The sequence below is a fragment of the Strongylocentrotus purpuratus genome, unplaced genomic scaffold (assembly GCF_000002235.5).
Source record: "Strongylocentrotus purpuratus isolate Spur 01 unplaced genomic scaffold, Spur_5.0 spur5_contig_850, whole genome shotgun sequence".
Taxonomy (NCBI): Eukaryota; Metazoa; Echinodermata; class Echinoidea; order Camarodonta; family Strongylocentrotidae; genus Strongylocentrotus; species Strongylocentrotus purpuratus.
Window position 1 is genome coordinate 169,544 of NW_022145558.1, and position 23,328 is coordinate 192,871.

At 37.3% G+C, this 23,328-nt stretch overlaps 1 protein-coding gene across 1 annotated transcript in view; it reads left to right on the top strand.

Moving 5' to 3' along the window:
• Positions 1-23,328, top strand: part of LOC115927614 (protein O-mannosyl-transferase TMTC3-like) — a 36,949-nt gene that overhangs the window by 9,755 nt on the left and 3,866 nt on the right. Inside the window, exons 4-14 of the mRNA XM_030993715.1 lie at positions 3,759-3,858; positions 4,766-4,881; positions 5,724-5,868; positions 9,479-9,734; positions 10,888-11,140; positions 11,964-12,112; positions 13,286-13,372; positions 15,518-15,655; positions 16,109-16,325; positions 19,710-19,862; positions 23,060-23,220. Of these exons, the coding sequence (XP_030849575.1) occupies positions 3,759-3,858; positions 4,766-4,881; positions 5,724-5,868; positions 9,479-9,734; positions 10,888-11,140; positions 11,964-12,112; positions 13,286-13,372; positions 15,518-15,655; positions 16,109-16,325; positions 19,710-19,862; positions 23,060-23,220 (1,775 nt within the window). The remainder of the gene's footprint in view (positions 1-3,758; positions 3,859-4,765; positions 4,882-5,723; positions 5,869-9,478; positions 9,735-10,887; positions 11,141-11,963; positions 12,113-13,285; positions 13,373-15,517; positions 15,656-16,108; positions 16,326-19,709; positions 19,863-23,059; positions 23,221-23,328) is intronic.

Consider the following 23,328-nt stretch of genomic DNA (forward strand, 5'->3'; position numbering starts at 1 on the left):
GTTCAAATTTGTATAGTGATGCAAAGGGAAAGGTGATGAATTACGGATGGAAGTCGAAGTGTTTCTTTATTGAGCAAGAGGTAAGACATGGATGTCCATTGTATTCTTTACTTTCGTTATTGTAGCTGAATATCCAGCATGTAAGATCCGACAAAACGAAGATATAAAAGGAATTGATTTATTAGGTTCTGTATTGTCCGAATTAAAAGTATTATAATTCGCAGATGACACAACCACTTTTGTAAATAGTTCAAAATCATTGATTAAGGTGAAGGAAGAGGTCAGAAATTTTGGAGCGGTGTCAGGACCTCATGTAAATTGGGATAAGACTAAAGTAATGAAGATCAATACAGATTATGCAAATGGAGAATGTGGGGAAAGTACTGAACAACCAATAAAATATTTGGGAATATATATCGGGAAAAAAAAGGGAAAATGATATTTAATTTGGGATGAAAAAAAAAAATCGAAAAAAATTCTAAATATATTGAAAAACTGGAAACAGAGTATATCAACGTTTATGGTAAGGTGGTTGTCATTAGAGCCTTAATCGTTTCAAAAATTGTTTATACGGCAACTGTAGTACCTGCTCCTAAAGTTGTTATAAAATCATTGAATAAAGTGTATATGCTTTTCTTTGGAGTTCAAAAAGAGAAAGAGTGAAAAGAAATGTCTGTATAAATAAACAGCTAGATGGTGGTCTTGATATGGTAGACATGGAATCAAAAACAAATTCTTTGTATTCATCTTGGATAAGCAAATTGTTGGATGAACAAACTTGTAGATGGAAATCATTATTCAAATATTGGATTGACAGGATTGGAATTTTTCCAGATATTTTACGATATAATTTGAATAAGAAAGATATGAAAATTCTGTGCATACAAAATGGACTGTCAGAGTTTTATCAAAATCTTCTTGTTGCATGGTCAGAATTTAAATATCGAGTTTTAGTTGATGTAACAGAAATAGAAGAGGAGATATTATGGACAAACAGTCATATTAGATTTAAAAATTCTACATTATTGTTTTCAAAGCACGTGATTACAAATGGTAGTTGGAAAGACTCGATTCTGTTAAATAGTAAAGTTGGTATCATCAATTATTATTTGAGTTCGAATACGCAAAATTGAAGAAATATTTCCCATGCTATTGGTTAAATAAATTATACGTTCTAAAGAATGTTCAATTAAGTAGTAAACAAAACGATTCAAATTTAATCGACATAGCTACAGGAGATTTTGTTGATATATCTCGTTTCAAGACGAAACGTTGTTATTTATCCCTCCTTCAAACTTCAAAAACCAAATGTTACACGTTACTGGCAATATTACTTGAACTTACCTGTTTCTTTCAATTGACAGAGTGTATTCCATTTAAATTTCAACAAATGGGAAATAATAGGATAAAGCAAGTTAATTTTTTTTTAAATATTGCATAATATATTTCCATCAAAATATAATTTATGCAGATGGTGTATAATGAAAAATGTCTTGTGTGATATATGTAAAGAAACAGAAACTACTTTTCATGTCTTGTTAAAATGTAACAAGGTTACAGTTTTTTGGAAAATTGGTGAAAACTTATATTATAATTACTTTCATGAACAAATAAATATTAATGAAAAAGTATTAGTTATTGGTTATTTTATTGAAAAAAGGAAAACTTTGTGATAAACTTCATGTTAATTTTAGGACAATACATAATATGCATAATGTATATCAAACTTTGGTGTGGTGGTTAAGATTACAAGTAAAAGTCTGTTCATTAATTTCAAATTAAAACTACGATATTACATAGCAAATAAACAACGTTTTTTATTGACGAAACACAAAGAAATTTTTCAAGAAATGTGAAGGTTATAACTATTTATTTAATTACTTTTGTCTTTTTTATCATGTTAAAATGTAAATTGATGTAAATATATATGAAATGTGAAATATGTGAAATAAACACCTCGGTAAGAGGACATGAAAAAAAATTCGGCTAGTCCTTCGTCCCGCTCTCTCATTAACGCAATATCTCAAGGACCACTCGAGGTATGGTCACGTTATCGCCTTCTGTCAAAAACCATTACAGTCTACTGGTTTTATGGGCTTCAAACCTGGTGATATAAGGGAGTTTTCGCAAACTCATTGCGGACGGAGAATCTGCGGTTCGTGTGTAAAATCTAGAAGCAACTATAGTAAAATCGGGGCGACCGCTGAGGTACTGAAATCCAGAACGGGTTTCGGCCTAATCTATGGGCGTTCTCAATGACGCCCCAAGTGAATTAAGTGCCTCGATACAAACTAATTTATTCACCTGATAAGAATAATTGTATTTGAAATATGAAAAGGTTAAATTCCAACGGCATTTGAAAGATAATACTAATTTAGAACTTCCGTAAAAAAGGGAGGCTTGAAAATGTCTTTAAGTGGGAAAATAACATCTATTAGTTCAGACCATTTTACCGAATAGTCGTACGTTTTATGCTGCGCAAAGATTCAATCAGTTTAATTTTGGCCATTACAAGAAGTGGGTTATTGGTGTAGACAAATGCCTATGTACCCTTTACAGCTCATTTTATGTATGTTATTACCAAGAAGAAAAAAAGCCAGTCACTCACTCAATAGTGTCTGACAGTGAAGTCTAGCAAGTAAACAGGTTTCCTCGCATAATTTGAATATTAGACACTGCTAAGGTTTAAATTTCACAGATAGGACATACATGACATATTCATAATTCATGCAAAGTTCTACATAATTTGATGTTAGCTGCAAAAGGGACATAGTATCTTTAAATCTGCATACATTAGTTGTTGCCACACTTAATACATGTAGTTTGCATTCTGACTATTGCGAATACTAGACAGGTTAATGAAATAATTTGTATTGAGGAACTTCACAAAGACTTATTTATTAAATTTGATTACATTACGAAAATGGCCTATTCCCTGCCACGCAATACAGTACAGACGGGACTACACGACTAGCACAACTTGTCCCGACCAAGCAACAAAACGGCTTTTTATTAAATTTCAACAAATTATCATCAAGTTTTAAAACAATTCATGTTATATCCATATTCATGTTGTTATAGTTCAGAAACAATAATCGGAAGAAAAAACCCACCGAAGAGCCGTTCGCGTTGGGGGCGGATCTAGGGGGGGGGGGGGAGTTTGGTTGGTACTTTTTTTCAAATGAAAAAAAAATAGTGCTCACTGCCGCCCCCCACTGAGTGAAATATTGGTCGGCACGATTTTTCAAATTTCAGGGTACGTATAGGTGAAAGGTAAAAGGTCATACATATAGATTGAGGTCGATTTCTGAAATTTCAGATACCAATATTAGCCGTGTTGTCGTGATATCTCAAGAACCATTAAAGGTATGGGCTTCAAACCTGGTGATAGTAATATCATAGGATGACAATGTGATTATAGAATTCAGAATAAGTAGGCCAAAGGCCAAAGGTCATAGAGGTCAATTTATGGAGGGAAATACATGTTTTAGTATATCATTATCGCCCGATATGTGAAGAACCACTTGATCGAGGTACAAACTTCAATCTAGTTACGACTATGTATCACCATAGGAAAATAATTCATATTTTTTAAAAGCTTAAGTTGTGCTAATAAACCAAAATTTTCTGACAGGCAAAATGAAGGTCATCATCTTTTGACGTTCACCTATTTACTCGATCTGACAGGCCTGTGTTTTTTTCATTCGATTGTAAATCAATAATCATATTTTATTCTTTGCATTTCTATGTACATGTAGGTTACTGGAGTGGTCGGAAGAGCTGAACTACTGTCCTCTATCTTCATGCTACTATCGTTCATGGCTTACGTCAAAGCAGCCGAGGCCAATAGCACCACGGGTAAGTTTTTCATGTTATCTATTTTTTGTTGTTCACAAGATTAATTTTAAGCCAGAAACTTTTGAGAATTGTAAACGACGTCCGTTATCATGGCACAGAAACTTTGGTGAATTGTGAGAATTCAGTGTTGTGTCATTTGCAATTCAATTATTTTACAAGTGGCATGAAACCTTTTGGAACTGCTTGCAAAATATATGTTTAATTACGTAAAAGGGTCTGGTTTTTAATGATTTTTACAATATAATTTCTGTCTTCATAATAATATCCTGTGCCTGGGCATTTGTTGTGAATCATTATATTGATTAAGAAATGTTTGTGGGGGTATACAGTGTACATTCAACAATGATGTGTAATCGTCCATGACCTAGCATCGTTTATCCATCCATGAATGAACCTACATTCAATCAGCAGATGTATGAGATTTATTGTATTATTACCAACGCTCCTTCTCTCCCCTTTCCTTTTCTTCTCTGCAAGTCACTCTTTTTTTTTTTTTTTTTTTTATATTGTTGTATGTAAGTTGAGGGCTGCGGGCACGTCAAGCTACTTTGCTTATTTCTGTAGCCCTCGTGCGTATAATTTATGTTAATTACGCAATCACAATATTTGTTTAATTTCTTTTATTATCTGTATAAAGTAATATACACTTAAAATATCGTATCAAACCATATTATGTTCATGAAAATGTATGATGAAAAAAGAAAAATAAAAGATGCAGAAACCAATAAATCAAATCAAAATCAAAATAACAGTCATTAATTAATCGCTGAGACCAGACTCACAGTTTTCTTCCCAATCCCAATCTTCTCATTATAGCTTACATCAGTCATATCTTGGTTATTATATATGTTGCCAATTAAATTTTTAATAATTTTTACTCTTGGGCCTTTAATTTGTGTTTTAACAGACTGGAAGTACATGAGCTGGTCGGCATTGCTCATCGTCATGGCAACCGCTTCTAAAGAACAGGGCATTACTGTGGCTGGCATATGCTGCATCTATGAAATATTTTATGTACAGAAGGTATGTGAAGAATAGTGTAAAATTGCATCAGATGACACTTTTTCCATTATTATTATTATTATTATTATTGCTATTATTATTATTATTATTATTATTATTATAATTATTATTATTACTATTATTACTATTATTATTGTTATGATTATTATTATTATTATTGAATATGTGATCAAAAGATACAATACAGAGAAGACATGAGATTTAATCTAAGAACAAAAGATTCAACTTTCTCTGCTGTATTTCCTGAAGTTGCCTTGAAGGAAGAAAGGAATAAGGAATTCCTTTGACCCTTAGCCCTTTCCAGGGAAGCTACGAACACAAGAACAAACAGAAACAAAAATATACAATTAAAAAGAAGGAAGAAGGACACAAAAACCACGCTGTCTAAAAGCCTACATATCCTGTACATATCCTGTACAATAATTACAGGCAACATATTTTAACAAAATTCTAGAATTTTGTCTTACTGAAACGTAATAGATAATCTGGAGTATTATCACAAGGAATTCTTGAGATTCGAATGACAAGACAAAGGCTGGTAATTTAAAGCCCTACCTGGGGTGGGGCCTGTCAAGAATACCCCCACGTATCCTCTGCGTGTCGTAAAATGCGACTAAAAGGGGACCATTCAGCATCAGGGGGGCTGGTGGTGGTACTGGGTGGCACGAGTCGGACCAATACAAACTTGCATATCTCCTAAAACGTTTAGGCCGCATTTAAATAAGCCTATAGCTTGCTCTGCATTGGGCAGCAGCGATGGAGTAGGAGTGTTTCGGCAGAAGATCCTTTTAGGACAACGGTGAACCTCTGATAATGCCTGGCGGCGTGCTGGATAACCCCAGATACGGCTACATACTGCGGTGAAGAAGGCAACGGAAAACCACTTCACTATTATTCCAAGAACAATCATGATGAACCACAACTCTAAAGCAAAAGACAAAGGCGTGAAGGGGGCTCGTCAACCTCAAGGGACAAGCACCTCGCCCGGTAGGGTGTCCCATGGGCGACAGGTGGGCCCCGACCGTCAGCCAGCTACTGTTCGCAATGGGAATACCATCAGAGTTGGAACATGGAATGTGAGAACACTGTATCAGAGCGGCAAGCTGGAAAATGTTAAACAAGAGATGATGAGGCTAAATGTCAACATATAGGGACTAAATGAAACAAGATGGCTGAATAACGGCGAGTTTGTGATAGATGAGTACAGATTGATTTCTGCAGGAGGTGAAAAGCATGAAAGAGGTGTGGGGTTACTGCTGGATCAAGATATCTCAAAGAGTGTGTTGGGACACTGGTGTGTAAGTGATAGGGTGCTCCTAGTGAAATTACAGGGACACCCTTTTAACATCTCAATCATAGTGATTTATGCACCAACGGCATCAGATAGTGCTGACGAAGTTATTGACACCTTTTACGATTCCTTAGATAAAGATAAATCTCAGTGCAAATCAAATGACATTGTCATGGGAGACCTGAACGCCAAAGAATAAATGAAATTTCAGGTAAAAAGTCTGGTTGTTCAAACCCTGGCTGTATCAAAGGAAAAGATGGGTCAATCCTATTTGAAATGAAGGACAAAATGATTAGGTGGACGCAATACATTGGCGAACTTTTTGAAGATAGTAGGGAAGCAATTCCGAGTTTTGTAGATGAAGTCAAAGGGGAGAAAATTCTTAAATTTGAAGTCCGTTGGGCAATGTCAAAGATGAAGAAGAACAAAGCAGCTGGACCAGATGGTGTGGTCACTGAAATGTTTGAAGCATTAGAGGAATATGGTGTTGATAGATTAACAGAAATTATCAACAAAATATAATGATGACGGAACATTTCCAGATGAATTGGGCAGATCCATTTTCATTACTCTCCCAAAGAAACCGGGATCCGTGGATTGTGAGCAATATAGAACAATCAGCCTTATTTGCCATATCACTAAGATTATTTTGAGGATTTTGCTTTTGAGAGCAAGAAGGGCATAATTTGGTTTCGTAAAGGATGCGGGCACAAGAAATGCAATATTTGTGGTTAGAAATATAACGGAGAGAGCAGTCGAAATGCAAAAGGATGTGTACATGTTTTTTATTGATTATTCAAAGGCTTTTGATAAAGTAAAACATTCAGAACTTTTAGAAGAGCTGAAAAAGCTTGATATATATTGGACAGATCTAAGACTGCGACAAAGTCTATATTGGAATCATTTTTATGCATCAGGGTAGAAGGAGAGTGTAGTGAATATATTAACATCAGACGGGGAGTCAGACAGGGTTGTGTTATGTCGCCGGACCTGTTCAAAATGTATAGTGTAATCATTCTAAGAAAATTGGAGGATGAAAATGGGATACAAGTGGGTGGCCATTCAATCACAAATATTAGATATGCTGATGACACTGTTTTATTTTCTAAATCAGAGAAAGATCTCCAGAGACTCCTGTATGTAGTTGTAAAAGAAAGTGAGAGAATGGGACTAGAGATCAACTATACCAAGACAAAGTGCCTGGTGGTATCCAAGAGAGCAGTCCAAAATGTAACTTGAAACTGAAAGAACAGATTATTAAACAAATTAGTCTCCTCATTTAACTACCTCGGCAGCATGATCACCGAGGATGCCAGATGTGAGACAGAGATCAAGAGAAGGATAGCTCTCGCTAAATCTGCATTTTCAAAGTTAGGCAAACTTCTGACAAATCGAACAATGAGTATGAGGACCAGATAAAGAGTATTAAATTGTTACATCTACCCAGTACTTATGTATGGTAGTGAAACATGGACTTTAGCCTCTGATACTAAAAAGCGTTTGGAAAGTTGCGAAATGTGTTTTATAAGAAGAATGATGAAAATTCCCTGGACTGACAAGGTTAGTAATGAGGAAATTCTTACACGAGCTGGAGTGCAAAGGAAATTGATACGTGAGATGTTGATTAGGCAGTTGAAGTTCATGGGTCACATTACACGTAAAGAAGGCCTAGAGAATCTTGCTTTGACAGGGAAAATTGTGGGAAGAAGAAGTAGGGGAAGAAGGAGGATACTTTGGATGGACAGTCTGCAGAAATTGTTGGAAGAGAGAGGAGTGAAAGAATTAGGAGTGGTACTAATACAGAAGGCTAGGAGCCGAGGGTTGTGGAACAGCATGATGGCCAAAGTCAAACGATATGGCACTTAGAGAGAGAGAGAGACCTAATGGTCTGAGGACAGCAGTAGGCGCGGATCTGGGGTAGGGGGCAGGGGGCCTTGCCCCCCCCCCCCCCTCCCTCGCCCATAAAGAGAGAGAGCAAACGAAAAGAAGGGAAAGGGAGAGAGGAGAGAAAGGGAAAGAAAGAAGTGGAAGCAGAGAAGAAAGGGGGAAAGAAGGAGATCGGGGGGAGGGTCGAAAGGGCCTTGCCTCCAAGGCTGCTAATTAATTGAATGGTTGATCAACAATAAACTAGTTTTTAATGTTGCTAAAACCCAATATATTGTATTCACTAAACGACGTATTGAAAATAATTTTGCAATCACTTTTTATGGTCATCAAATTAATCGTACTTCTTGTGTGAAATGTTTAGGTGTTCATATCGATGAATCTTTAACATGGCATGAACACGTTGGTGTCGTATGCAATCGTGTTGCCAAAGCTGTTGGTATTATTTACCGTTTGAGACATTTTCCAAGACATATTTTAGTTATGTTATATGATGCATTGATTTTCTCCCATGTCAGTTATTGTAATATTGCTTAGTCAAACAGTCATGATTACTTTATTACTAAACTATTTGTTTTGCAGAAAAAAGCTTAACGGATAATTTCTAATTCACCATATCATGCTCATACCTTGCCAATCTTTTCCCAGTTAAATCTCCTAAACGTTTATGACATTAATTGCAGTATTTATGTTTATGTGTTCTAGAGGTTTATTACCAGCTCCAATTACATCAAAATTTGTTTTAAATAGTAATATACATAATTATAATACACGTAATGCTGTAGAATACCATCTGCCAAAAGTTAGAACTAATATTTTAAAGAATACTTTTTTTTATAAAGGTCCTCATCTATGGAGCACGATTCCTAACCATCTAAATACTCAACCTTCCGTAAATAGTTTTAAACGTTCCTTTCGATTGTTTTTATTAAATTTGTATTCAACAACTTGAATATCATATTTGATTTATGACGTATATATTTGTATATATATTTTTTGTATTATGTATTCCTTTTCCCTTTTACTGTTTCCACCTGCTTTCTTTTTCTTCTTAATGTGATGTTAATTACGTACTTTCTGTAGGGGTCAACGTTCAACAAGGCTAAATGCTCTTTTATTTGGTTGTTGACCCCTCATTCGACATAAATTTGCTTTCTTAACTAATTTCCTTTTTAATGTTATTGTATTCATATCATCTATAATGTTACCCTTCTACATGCATTTATGTATTTCAAATTTCTTTTCTTTTTTAAATACTCTGTATATACTGTATATGTTTTTTATGAAGAATGAAATAAATACCATACCATACCATTCATCTTTCTATGGGTTTAGCAGTCACATTGGGTGCTTCGAAGTATGTGCGCATGCGCGAAGGGCGGGATCTCATGTAATCTCTTCCCTGACACTCTCATAATAAAGATCAAACTTCAAATGGTAAGTTCTCGCTTAATCTTTCTTTTATTCGTAACTTTTTATATTTGTATGTCCAGTTCTCACATAAGGCATTTATGCAGCATCCCACATCGAGAGGTTCAAAGACATCACGGAGCTCATCACCAAACTCTCAGGCTTTGTGGAGGGCTGCTCCTAGGTTGGGATTCCTGATAGCATCGTCGGGGCTGTTACTATGGGGACGGATGATCATCATGGGGGCAAAGTTGCCCTCCTTTGACAGGTAACAATGAAGTGACACAACATTTGCTTTGGCAATAATGTCCCTAGGCTTTAGCTTGTCAAAAATATAAAGTTATGGTTACAATTTGGGTAGTTGGTCACGGTTAGGGGTAGGTATAGTATGTCTTCTAGGGTTGAATTTAGGAATTCAGATAGTGTTGGAAATTACCTAGTTCTCCCATAAGTACTCTTGACAGGAGTAAATGCAGCTAGCATGAAGCTCTGGGGGTGTTTCACAAAGACTAAGATCGACTTTGAGTTGTACTTAACTATGGCAGGCTGTTCATGCCACTGGTTGCTCTCACCATTGGTCTCGATCTCAAGTATGATCTTTAGATACTATTTTTTCCTTCAATAATGAACTATCAACTTTATCAATATACATTCTGTAGATTTGTGACCACGATTTGTACGTCCCTCGAGTAACCAATGCCAGTAAATGGTGAGAGCAAACAGTGACATGAACAGCCTGCCATAGTTAAGTCCAACTTAAAGTCGATCTTAGTCTGTGTGAAACACTCCCCTTGGGGTCTCAAAGACTCTGACCTGTGTCCATGTGGTCAGATTCAGACTGTTGAGCATGTTCTGAATGAGTGTGCTGTAGCAGGACCCCCATGTTCCCTCACTTATACCGACAACCAACAAACGATATAGTATGGTTGATCTATGAAATAATACAGGAGTAAATGGAGATAAGTTTATAAATTTAAATACCATTTATGGGATGGCGTTCTTTATTCTTTTACACGGTTTAGACAATGTGTGTTGGCTCAGTCAGTAGAGCGTCCGCCTCACACCCGGGAGGCGTGGGTTCGAACCCCGGCCGCGTCATACCAAAAGACGTTAAAAGACGGGAGTTGCTGCTACCTTGTTTGGCGTTCAACAATAAGGGATAGAGCAACGTCGATCTGGCTGCCGGGCTCAAGATCAATAATATTGGGCAAACAGAATTTCCGTTTTCGGTTTAACTTAATAGAATTTGGAGTGGACTTTAAAAGATTATTATTATTATTATTAGACTGTTAAGGAAAAACATTGGATGGGACCATACTTTAACGTAATCTTAGCATTGACGCATTTGTCTGTAATTTTTGTTCCATCTTTCATGTCACACACCCTATCAAATTCCTGGTATTTTCAATTTCTATACCAAGATTTGATAACCCAGCTGCCCTGTCGCCCTTCCAAACTCGTCGCCTGACCCACTTATACCTTCTGCCAGTCAACGCTTGGCTCCTCCTCTGTCCCTCAACATTGCTCTGTGATTGGACGATGGGAACCATCCCACTGGTGACCTCTCTCAGTGACCCTCGTAACCTGGCAACCCTTTTACTGGTGACCTGCCTCTTTCTACTGGTGCTGTATGCAGTATTTGCAGAAGAGAAAATTTCATGCCAACTTATAATGGTAAATTCAATTTCTATATTTGATTTCTTCAATTTTTAATGTCTCCACTTAGAAGTGTGGAGATGCATTATAATCATTTGGAGGTTTTCCATCTTTTTGTGGTCGCCACTGTACTATAAAGTAACTTGGATGCATTGTTATGTCTGAAATTATTGGGTTACTCTAGTAACTTCATTGCAGAACAGTCTAAGGGATGTTATCCAAAATTTGGTTCAAATACGCCTAGGCTATGTAGAAGCGCATGAAAGGATAAAACTAGTAAGATATTGGTTTGAAGGTCAAAGGTCATATTCTGTATGCTGTAATGTTTGACTTTAGATTATTCAGATGTCATGGCAACCATCTTATAGTTGTTGGTCACAAAGCTAGCCAAAAAGGAACTACCTTTAATCCTTGTTTGCGCTTTTCCTTGTAAACCTCTGGTGTATATATGTATACATGAATAGGAGTTGGGATCAGGAAATAATCTTCTTGTAAAAAAGGTCCCTAAGCACAAGCACATGTGTGTCGATGAGATACAGAAATGTAATTTAGATGAAGACATACTAATAGTCTGCATGTTCATCATGTTATTCCTTTGCCTTTAGTACTTTACAGCACGGGTCCTATACAGTCTACCAGGACAGCGTCTCACAAAACCGTCATAAGTACAACTTCACCGACATCCCGTTGCAACGCGTATTAAACTTAATGCAAGCATTTCAATGGGATGTTGTTGAACTTGAAGACTCTATGTCTTGTGCCTTAAAGTATTTAAAATGCTTGGTTTTCATTGATACATGTATCTCTCCTATCTCTGTCTGCTTCAAACATTATTTTACAGGCTTTGTCATTTCTTGTCCTGCCATTCTTGCCAGCTAGTAACTTGTTTTTCCCAGTTGGGTTCGTTGTTGCCGAGAGGGTGCTCTACACTCCTAGTATGGGATACTGTTTGCTTGTTGCCATAGCGATGGAGAGGTTACAAGCAAATAGGTAGGATACTGATTCAATCAATTTTCTTGCAAGTATTCCCTTCTGGTCACTGGAACCCTTTTCATGACTGGAACTTTTTGGTGTTTGTATAGAAAAAGTACTGATAAGTTTCCCCTATGCTATATTTTAATTTGTATGGCTCTGCTATAAATTGGGTCATGTATGTATCTTACAGAGCTAATGAACTGACAGCCTTTTCACACACAGCTAAATTCATCGTATCTAGAGATGATTAGTATAAACATGTTTAACTCAACAGTTTTAAACACCTTTAAAGAAAATTTTCCCTGTGTGAACATCGTTTATACGATGTTCGGAGAGATACGCCCCTCAAAGCAGGCTGCAGATACGAAGTTCGTATCTAGAAAGCTTGACATTTTGTGTGTGAACGGTTTAAACGTGTTTAAACTGGATGGAGCGTGTGCTTTGTTTGATATGACCTGACCTTCAATGCGCAATGGCACTACTGCGCATTTTAAGAGCAGTAGTTAATCACGAAACGATTAACGATCGCACCGAAATTTCTGTGTGTGAATGATGTCGTATGTACAGCTGATTAGTTTAAAGCCCTTTAAACTAATCATGTTTATAGAATTTTAGCTGTGTGTGAAAAGGCTGTGAGTAGAATTTGGGGGTCATGAGGTCAAAGGTCATTGGGCTCATTATGTATACAAAAATAGCTTGTGAACCCATTATCATTAGAACCGATGGATGGATTACTGTCAAACTCAGGACATGTATGTATCTGGCACAGCCAATGAATGAATTGATTAGATTTTAGGGTCATGAGGTCAAAGATCAAAGGGGTCATACGTGTACATGTATATGAAAAATAGCTTGTAATCACAATATTCTGAGAACCTGTTAATGGATTTCAATAGCTTGTAATCACTATATTCCGAGAACCTGTTAATTGATTACAATCAAACTTTGAAAAATTGCTTCTGTTGTGGTTTGTTAAATCGCTCTATTGCGGAAGATCCATCTAGTTTAATTAGTAATTAGTAATATTTTTGTGAAGCTGTTATAAGTTTTTCACAACTCTTCATCCTAATTTCCATTATCATTATTGCATATTTAGTTTGGTAAACTGTGACACATTTAATAGTATAATGAGGAGTAAGTGCAATATATATTTTGTTGGTTAAAAACAAAACAAAATTATCTCCATAGAAGGCCCATGAAGTATGTCGTTGGTGTCATCTTTGCCATCATCCTTCTCTTGCATGCTGGGAAAACTATCCAAAGGAATCCTGATTGGTACGTCCCAATTTTTTTTATTATTTTTTTTTTTTGTCAGACTGGAGCTCACGTGCGTAAGATCTTTCTTGCCAAATAACGAGAATTTATAGAAAGTTTACAGTTCGGCCTTGTAATTAAATTAAATTTAAAAAAAAAACTTGGGCCCATACACTCAAGACCCCTAATTAGCTGCTTGTCAGCTAACTTTCAGTATGTATCAGTATTTTATTTAGGCCTTTCAGATATAACGAGGTAACTTTTTAATGCCTCCATCACCGAAGGCGGTGCCAGAGGGATTATGTTTTCGGTTGGTCCTCCGTCCGTCTTTTCGTTTGCGCGGTAAATAAAGAACCATTGAGCAGATTTTGACCAAACTTCAATCAAGTGGGTATGAGCATGCAAAGATGAACTGATTAGATTTTGGACAGAAAAGGTAAAAGGTCACAGGGTCATGAAAGTGTTGAAGCATGCCAGAAAATACTTTATTACCACAATTACTTGAAAAGTATTGAAGCAATTCAAACCAGACTTGGATGAAATATGAATGAACATGCAGGGATGAACTGATTAGATTTTGGGTGTAAGAGGTCAAAGATGAAAGATCATAGGGTCATAAAAATGTTGTGTTACTGTGATAACTTAAAGGGGGTGTAGCATGACGAGACTATGTGTCTTTCCTGTGGCGTGACTCGGGGCCAATTGGGTATAAAAACGATTCCGTCGACGCGACCACAGTATTCACGTGCATGCAACATACGCGAATCCGAAGCGTGACGAGAACTTTGTCTGTTTCGCGAACGCTAGCGCGCGCTGACCGTTATTCAAGTCCATTCGTTTATATGCATTTTTCCAAATAAAGTTATAGATGGTATTGAACTAATGTTGACTAGACTGGGCTCAAGTATGTACAAACAAGAACAGATTAAATAAGAACTTTGGGTTCGTGAGGTCAGATGTCACAGGATCACTCATCCATGAACATGCATACATACATGGGAAGTCGTATTCATCTTGTTTCTTATTGTGCCTTATTAATACTCTTCACATTTCTCTATCTGATTATAACACAGAGCTCAATGAATACCAATTGGGCCTTTGTTGTGTGCAGTTGCAATTCATTTACACATGGATTTATTTTTTGAATGCCTTATTCACCCATTAATTGGTTATACAGTGCGTCCCAGAAAAAACGAAACCGAGAAGTATCGATGTTTTATCATAACTTAATCAAAACCATAATTAATGAATGATACATATTTGGAAAGCTTATAGTCTCCTCTTTCAGTTGATGCTACTCATGTGATGCATATTTCACGTGAAAAGCAATTTGAAGGAAGGAAACCAAAAAGTAATTTGGCGGGCGGTATCTGAATTTCAAAGAAAAATTCATATTTCTAGAAAGTTCATTTTCTGTTCTTTCATATGATACCTCAATCAAGAAAAATGAGCCAGGAATAACAAAGTTCTGTTTGTTTAAAGTAGCCCTTACATTTTCATAATTTTAACAAACGAATTCGTTTTCACTGGGTGCCTGCCGTAGCAAAAAGCAGATTTGACAAAAGACTTAACTCCGTTTCGTTGACAACCAGCCATGCATGAAGACTCTCGTCTACGGCTGATTGTCAATGAAACGGAGTTAAGTCTTTTGTTAATTTCGTTTATTGATACGGCAGGCAGCCATTGAAAACGAATTCGTTTAATAAAATTATGGAAATGCAAGCACTACTTTAAACAAACAGAACTTTGTCATTCCTCGCTCATTTTTCCTGATTGAGTGTGTCATATAAAAGGGCAGAAACTCAACTTTCTAGAAATGTGAATTTTTCTTCGAAATTCAGATACCGCACGCCAAATGTCTTTTTGGTTTCCTTCCTTCAAATTGCTTTTAATCACTCATGCGTGAAATATGCATCACGTGAGTAGCATCACATGAACGAGGAGACTCTAAGCTTTCCAAATATGTATCATTCATTAATTATAGTTGTGATTAAGTTATGATAAAACATCGATACCTCTCGGTTTCGTTTTTTCTGGGACGCACTGTATAGGATACTGATGTGAATTTTTTTTTCGCAACATTTATGAGCGAAGAATATAACCTTTAATTTTGTGAAAGAAATATATTGGCTTATCCACTAGTTCATTTGATGGAACCTTTTGCAGGGAGAGTGAATATTCTCTCTTCAGCTCGGCCCTGAAGGTTACCCAGAACAACGCTAAGCTGTGGAACAACGTAGGTCACGCTTTGGAAGCAGAAGACCGCTGGGAAGATGCATTCATATATTACAATAATGCCGCAACGTAAGTGTGCCATGGAGTTAAAACCCTTTCCTATAAAGTTATTGTGACAGATCAAGGTCTGCGTTCAAAAGAAACATAATTTCTTAAAAGCAAGACTTCTCTAGCAGTGTCCTATAGGGCTCACATCATGGGGTATGCATTAAGCTGATAGCCCTTCCAGAGCTTGAATCAGACAAAACATCAAATGAAATGATCTTTTATGTATGTTATCGTAAGATTTCGGTATTTAACCGTATCAAGCTGATAGCCCTACCAGAGCTTAAATCAGAAAAAAACTTCAGATAAAATAATATTTTATGTCAATTTAAAGTCACAATTCCATAATACAAACCAACAGTACTAATATATATACCTAGGATGTGTCATTTGATAATCTTCCAAAGTAACATAAAAACAATGCGAAAGCTCCATAAAGTAGTCGGCTTTACCAGAATTCATTTTGTGTTAATACAGGGTCCAACCAGATGACATAGGGTCATGGATCAACATCGGGAGAGTGAACCGTCTACTCGGTAAGCCGGACGAGGCAGAGGCAGGGTACAGGAGGGCAGTTAAATTGATGCCACAGCCCAGGACAGGAAAGAAGATTACTCCAAAATATCTCAGTGTGTACCTCAATCTGGCGGCCATTATACAGCAGAATAAGAGCAGGTTCATTGATGCAGAAGAGGTACTCTTTTTCGTGTTTTTTTCTTCTTCAGTTCAATTCGTTTAATTCAATGCCAGCAAATACATTAAAAATACAAATGTAAATACATGTAAATACATTAATAGACGAGTACAAAACGGTATAATGGGAATTAGGAAGGACATTACAAAAAATAGTTGGGGGTTTTGTTGAGAGGCTAACCAAACAAAGCATAAATGAAGTGTATTTCACTTTCATTCTTCAAAGGCAAATTCAACCTTGAAAGCAAAGTTCTCTTAGAATTAAAGGTAATACAAAGTTTTGGGAAATTTTGAAAATTGGGTGGATAGTGATTCTTTACAATTTTGATATATTTGGATGCCCCTGTGGATGTATTATAAGCACTAGAAAATTTCACTAGACTTCATGGACGGGCTGGGACTGGACTAATGTCTCTAATACGATCCTAGTTCGTTCATTAACAGTCCACAGTACGTCCAACTCGTCTGTACCCGTCCACAGCCAGATCATTTCAAGTTCAGATCGGGTAAATTTGACATCAATTTCCAAGCATTCCAAACCATTTTTATAACCCAACAACCCCGTTCAGAGAAGTTCAACTCGTCCTCATCTCGTTCTAAGTGCGTTCGAACGCGCTCCTACCATGCTGTGCTATCCCGTCCTGGTTCGAGTGCTATAAAAACCCAACGCGTTCTTCCTAATTGTTGCTCAACCACATCGCGTTGAAACACGTTCCTAGTAGGATCGAAGTCCGTCAATTCCGTTCATACTACGGTAATTCCGTTCGTAGTACGTCCATCTCGTTTTAAGTACGTTGTCACTCCGTCTAATTGCAGGACGGAGAAATTTTGAACAGGCTCAGAGTTCTAGAGCACCCTTCCCGTCCAAGCCAGTCCAAACCCGTCCATGAAGTTCTTTAAAAGATCGTAAATAGTTGCTAATACGTTCACTCCGTTCGCACAAAGTTTGAGCCCGTTTGGCAACATTTTCTAGAACGTAGTGAGAACTGGTTAGGTGTGATGGGGGTTTAGTTGAATGTCTTGATCTGCAAAGCTTGAAGCGTTGAAGTTTAACGGGAAAGAGGAGAAGCGATAACGCGCTGGGTTTTTATAGCTCCCGAGCCAGGACGGTATTGCGCACGCTCTAGGAGCGCGTTCGAATGCACTAAGAACGAGATGAGGACGACTTGAACTGTCTCTGAACGGGGTGGACGGATTAAAAACTAGTTAGAACAAGTGGCGAACTAGTTAAAATGGGTTTGGACGTATTTTACGAGGTAGAACTAGTTAATAATGGGTTTAAACTGATTACGGACTGTCTTGGACTGCCTGAAAATGGCACATTTACCTGATCTGAACTTGATATGAACCAACTGTGGACGGGGTACAGACGAGATGGACGTATTGAGGACTGTTTATGAACGAACTAGGATCGTATTATAGACATATTTGTACACATTCTGCCCCGACCATGACCCGTGTTATGATTTTTTAGGACGTTTCCAGAACGTAGTGAGAACTAGTTTGGTGTGATGGGGGCTTTATAGTGATCTCATATATTTCAAACATTCATAAATCTCATATTATTGGTTCGATTAATTTAAGTGTCACCATTCTGTTTATCTTATTTTTCTGCAATCATATTCAAATGAACTGATAACATGGATTGGATTAACTCTTTAATTTTCAAGGATGGTCTCCACCCAGTGATATTACTTTGGTGTAGATGCATTATAGAAAGAAAATTCACAAACAGGGGTGATTTTGGAGGAAGTTTGCGAACGTTTCAACGTTATTGTGTCTTTTTGCACGCAGTCACTTAAATTCCCATCTTGCCGATGCACCTTGAGTCTGATATGACAATGATTAGTTTTATACATTTATGTATTTCATCTTAATTTTAGTCATAGTTATGTTATTAATTCCAGTTAATCGTATTTATTTATATATACATTTATATTTCTTTGCGGAAATTAGGGGTAAAGTAAAATGCTTTATATAGGCCTTATCATATTTGAATGTTCCCTCTCAGTTGAGTCATTAATTTAAACTTTCAATACTATTATGCAATCTCAAATATTTATCTTAGCAGTGCAATATAATTATTAGAAGAATGTTTTGTAGTTATATAATTTGCTGGCGTGCCAAACATGCCACAGCAATTTCGACTTATAAATTGTTGATACATAATTTCCATAGATTTTACCTGAACCATGGACTTACTATTCACTTGGTCAATATATTATCTTGAATGACCTTTCTCGCCTCATGATTCCACATGAATGTATTCACTATTCAGTGATTTTAACCTATTTCGAGTCGATTCTTTAAATGTTCATGCAATTTTCTTTCAATTGCATGTATATATATATATGCATTTACTTCATCTGTGCAATATTATCACTGTTGTAATGTCACATTTTGCATGTTTTTTATAAATGTTTTATGTTTAAAGGGCCACTCTATCCCAACTAACATAGCCTTTCAAAACATTAATACACCTCTAGGCCTACTTATTAATATTCCAGCCTCTGATGTTTTAGAAAATCTCTAAATTGACCCCAAAATGATAATAACCATCCATTTTTCACAGTTCTCACGCTTGCTGGGCTACGCTACTCGAAAAGAGTTAATACGGTCACGTGGCTTGATGACGCTTTTGACGTCATATTGCGGGCATGTCCGATTTGATAATTTCATAATTTCATAATTAGGAATGACGAAATTGCCAGAAACGTACTGGTATTATCAAATGCATATTATTTTTCGTATAAATGTTGCTTTTTTCTTCAATTTATATCATAGTTTGCCTTTTTAAAGACATTTGTATGCCTTAATCACCCTCCTTTTCACCGGAGAGGCGCCTGCAGTGATGTCAAATGCGTCATCACCGAAACTGGGCTTTTTTTTCTAAGCGTTCTGAGTCGTCATTTTTGAAGCTATAGATTCCAGTATTATTGATGATTTCTAAGAAAAATAATTGTCATGTTCGGAATTTCCGTCAGAAATGATTCTACATTTCTTTTTTTCATTTTTTAGCCCGTTTTGGTTAGAGTGGCCCTTTAATAGATTGCACCCATTGTTCATGTATTTTTGTGTGATTTGCATTTTCATTTCTGTATTTTTGTATCATGTTTTTTCTGCCAAATAAAGTAATAATAATAATAACGTTTAAGGATATGTAAAATGGGGTATGATATTTTTAAAAGAGCAGGAAATTTCATGACAAAGGGTCATATTATTTTTCGCCACAGATAGGGCTATATTTTTGACCCCATTTTGTACTTGTTTTTAGGCTAAAAGGGTCATATTTTGTGGAAAATGCTCTTGGGTTCATGTTTTACTCTGCTATCAACCACACATGATTTTACTCCTTTGAATATGATGTGGCACCTCTATACTTCAGCTTTACCGGATGGTCATCCGGTCGCAGCCAAATTTCGCAGCTTACGTCCATCTGGCACAGATCATGGTGAAAAAAGACCAGTTCGACGAGGCGGAATCTCTCTATCAAAAAGCAACCCAACTAGAACCGCCCACTCCAGATTTGCTCTACAATGTAAGTTGGTTGCATGTAGTGGGCTAACCTCGAATCATCGGTCATCGCGTCCGGTCGAGTGGTCGCGTTACATGACCTTTCAGGAAACAAAAGCAGAAGATGACGCGACCTTTCGTAGATTTGCCGTAGGGTTTTCACAAAGTGTCGGGGAAATTAGACCAGACTATTTGTAGATGAGAGCGGTTTATTTCAAAAACATTACCCGACATTTCGTGAATAAAAGGGCATGTTTTCACCAAAGGTCAGGTAACGCGACCCGACGCGATGACCCGATGATTCGAAGTAAGCCGTTGTAGTGTGCAAGTCCACGCTGTATTCTAACATGCTACCCGTCACATTTAGTATATGCTATCAAAGGTGGTATTCTGAAAAGGATGTTATCTGTTATGGTTGTAAAATAATTTCAATTGTCATAGCAAAGCTTGTCGGTGGGGGCGCTGTTAATTATGAATCCGCCCTATCGTGACATAATATGTTGGCTGTGTAGCTTACTGTATCATATGCAGTTAACAACTACATTATTCATATTCCTTGTCAGTTTAATGGGAGTTCTTTTGGGGGGTTAGTCAATAAATTAAGGTGCACCGATTAAGATAGAGCCTTTGTTGAATTCTTATAGATATAAGCTTTAATATGTCACATTCTCAAGAAACACCAATCTGGACATCAATTTTCACATATTTAAACAATTACAAAACTTGGTAAGGGTAGGAATAATTTAGTTGTTACACGTATGTCAATTTGTAATTATATACATTCCAGTTACACCGCAATTCTGAAATAACATACATGGGATGTTTGTTTCGTGACGCAGGACATAAATTATGATTGAAATAGGGTACGATCCCGTAAAATAAGGGACGTCTGGTCACGCTGCTTACGTTCCAGCACCTTTTCTGGGAAAATTCTCTTCGTTGGTTACCAGCTAAACTTTAAAGTTCAGGAAATTCAGCATTTAAAATATTAATTGTGATTCTTTTCTTTTAATATATAAGCACTCACGTCTGTCAAACTTGACACTCCTGGCGCGCCACAGTTATTACCCAAGGCTGCCATGATCTCTAGCATTTTCGAGGATCTTATGTTTGCCACGTATATGACTGTACCTCCCTTGTGTCAAGTGTGGCAAAGAGATATCTCTTTGGTCAAACATAGATTAATTAATCTTGCCATAAGACGTTCAGTGCTGTGACGGGGATTCGAATCATGTACCCTGTGGTTCACAGTCCGGTGACTTATCCACTATACTACAACACTTCTAAGGGTACGTTTATGCTCAGTTTTGAAGGCAGAATGAGCGATTTGAAACGCTTATCCTAAACGCTCATCGTAATCGCAGTTCCACGGTGTACTGTTTATGCTCACTTCTCTGGCTCCTCCAGGCATGATTCTGGCTCAGCCAGAATCATGCCTGGATGAACCAGAGAAGTGCAGTGCAGAGTCTGCAGCTTGATTCGCACACCTGCACTGCGCATGCTACGTTGACCCCATTTAAACGCGTTTACAAAATGATTGTGCGTTTATGCTTCCCCAGAATCGCCGGTCGTAAACGTACCTTTTTGTGAGTATACGATCGGCGATTACGATCGCCGTTTTTCGGTGATTCTACACAAATGAGAAAGGACGCAACCGTGTTTTGAACTATAACGCGTAACAGATGCCTCATTCTGGCCAGAAAAAGTTGGGCATAAACGTACCCTTAATTCTAAGTACATAATTGCCTTCTCCAATTGCTTCCAAACAGCTTCTGACATCACATAATGTGATCACATGACCAGATATCAACTTTTATCTACATTCTGGAGAGCGGTGATCGCCCACCCTACTACATTCTAGGACACCTACCCCCTGGCCATCCACCCCCCCCCCCCGATAAACCAACCCAAGTCAACTACCCCCTAGGGCAACCTCCCTCTAGGACGACTACTCCCAGGACAATTCACCCGGAAAATCACCCCCGGACAACTTTACTAGGGGGTAGTTGTCTGGGGGTAGTTGTCCGGGGGAAGTTGTCCGGGGGTAGTTTTCCGGGGGAAGATGTCCTGGAGGGGAATTGTCCTATGGGGTAATTGTCTGGGTGTAGTTGTCCGGGGTAGTTGTCTGGGGGTATTCGTTCTTGAGGGTGGTTCCCCTAGGGGGGAGTTGTCCTAGGTGGTAGTTGTCCTAGAGGGTAGTTTACTGGGGGTTGGTTATCCGGGGGTGGATGTCCAGGGACTAGGTGTCCGGATACGGTTTACAATAAACATTGGCCCTGAAAGTGAGAGGCCCTGGAAGTAGACGCAAGATAGCAAAAGTCTGAGTCAGCTGCAAGAGAGTTTTCCCCGGGGTTTTCCTAATAATAATATAGAGATATCGACTGCTTTTACAGGCCTGGCTGTTTTATATGCTCAAGGGAACTAGTACAAATCCTGCCATTACCCTGAGGCGCGCCTGGGTTTGGCGGAGCGCCGAGGGGTCATTAACCAACACTCTCTGTTAATCTTAACTTGAAAAATGACTGAAAGTTTCGATCATTTGGGAATCGTTGACAAAAAGCACTGTATGGTATCCACGCTCGCACAAAGACAATTTTTACACCTAAACCAATGGGTATCGCAGCAAATGTTAACTATTTGCATGGTAACCGGAATTTAGAGGGATCTCACTCTTGGACTATTAACCGGTTTGAGCATGTTTCGCTTCTTTACGGGAATGGCTAAAATCACGACTCCAATTTCGACCAATCAGATGGCTACAACAACAATAACAATAATAATTTTAAAGATATAATAATAATAATAATGGAAATGATAATTTGTATACTAACACTAATAATAATAAGGATGATGATGATCATATGTTGATGATGATATTAATAATTTAATGTAGATGATAATATCAATACAGTGTACTTACACTATAATAATATTGTCTATGATGATGATGTTATTCCTAAACTTCAAGTCACTACAATGGTAATTATGACAATAATAGTGATAATAGTAATTTTAGCAGGATAATTGTGTCCAGTATCAACTACACCTTAGATTGTCAAGATGATCGTTCGAGATTTTGCCTTTCAGAAGCTTTGCTGATTAAATATCTGAAAGTACATGTCCCATTTTGATATAACAGTTATTAATTATTTTTTCTATTAATTTTTTTAAAAATAAATCATAAACTTTGAATTGGTAAAATTCGTTTTCATCTCCTTTCAGCTAGCTATAATAGCCATTCAAAAGGAGCAAGAAACCAAAGCGCACAGACATTTTGATGAAGCCTTGGAGATAGATCCCCAGCACAGAATTTCGCTGTTCAGATCGGCTCTTTACATCCATGAGTCTGGCAATGCTGCTAGAAGGACTATTGCTATCAAGAGGTATGAGGCACATTGAAAAATTTGTTTTATCTGGATGAGCAATAACTATGGCACACTGGTAAAACTTTGCCAATTCGTAGGGGCTGTTGGGAAACAGTGATTCTGAAT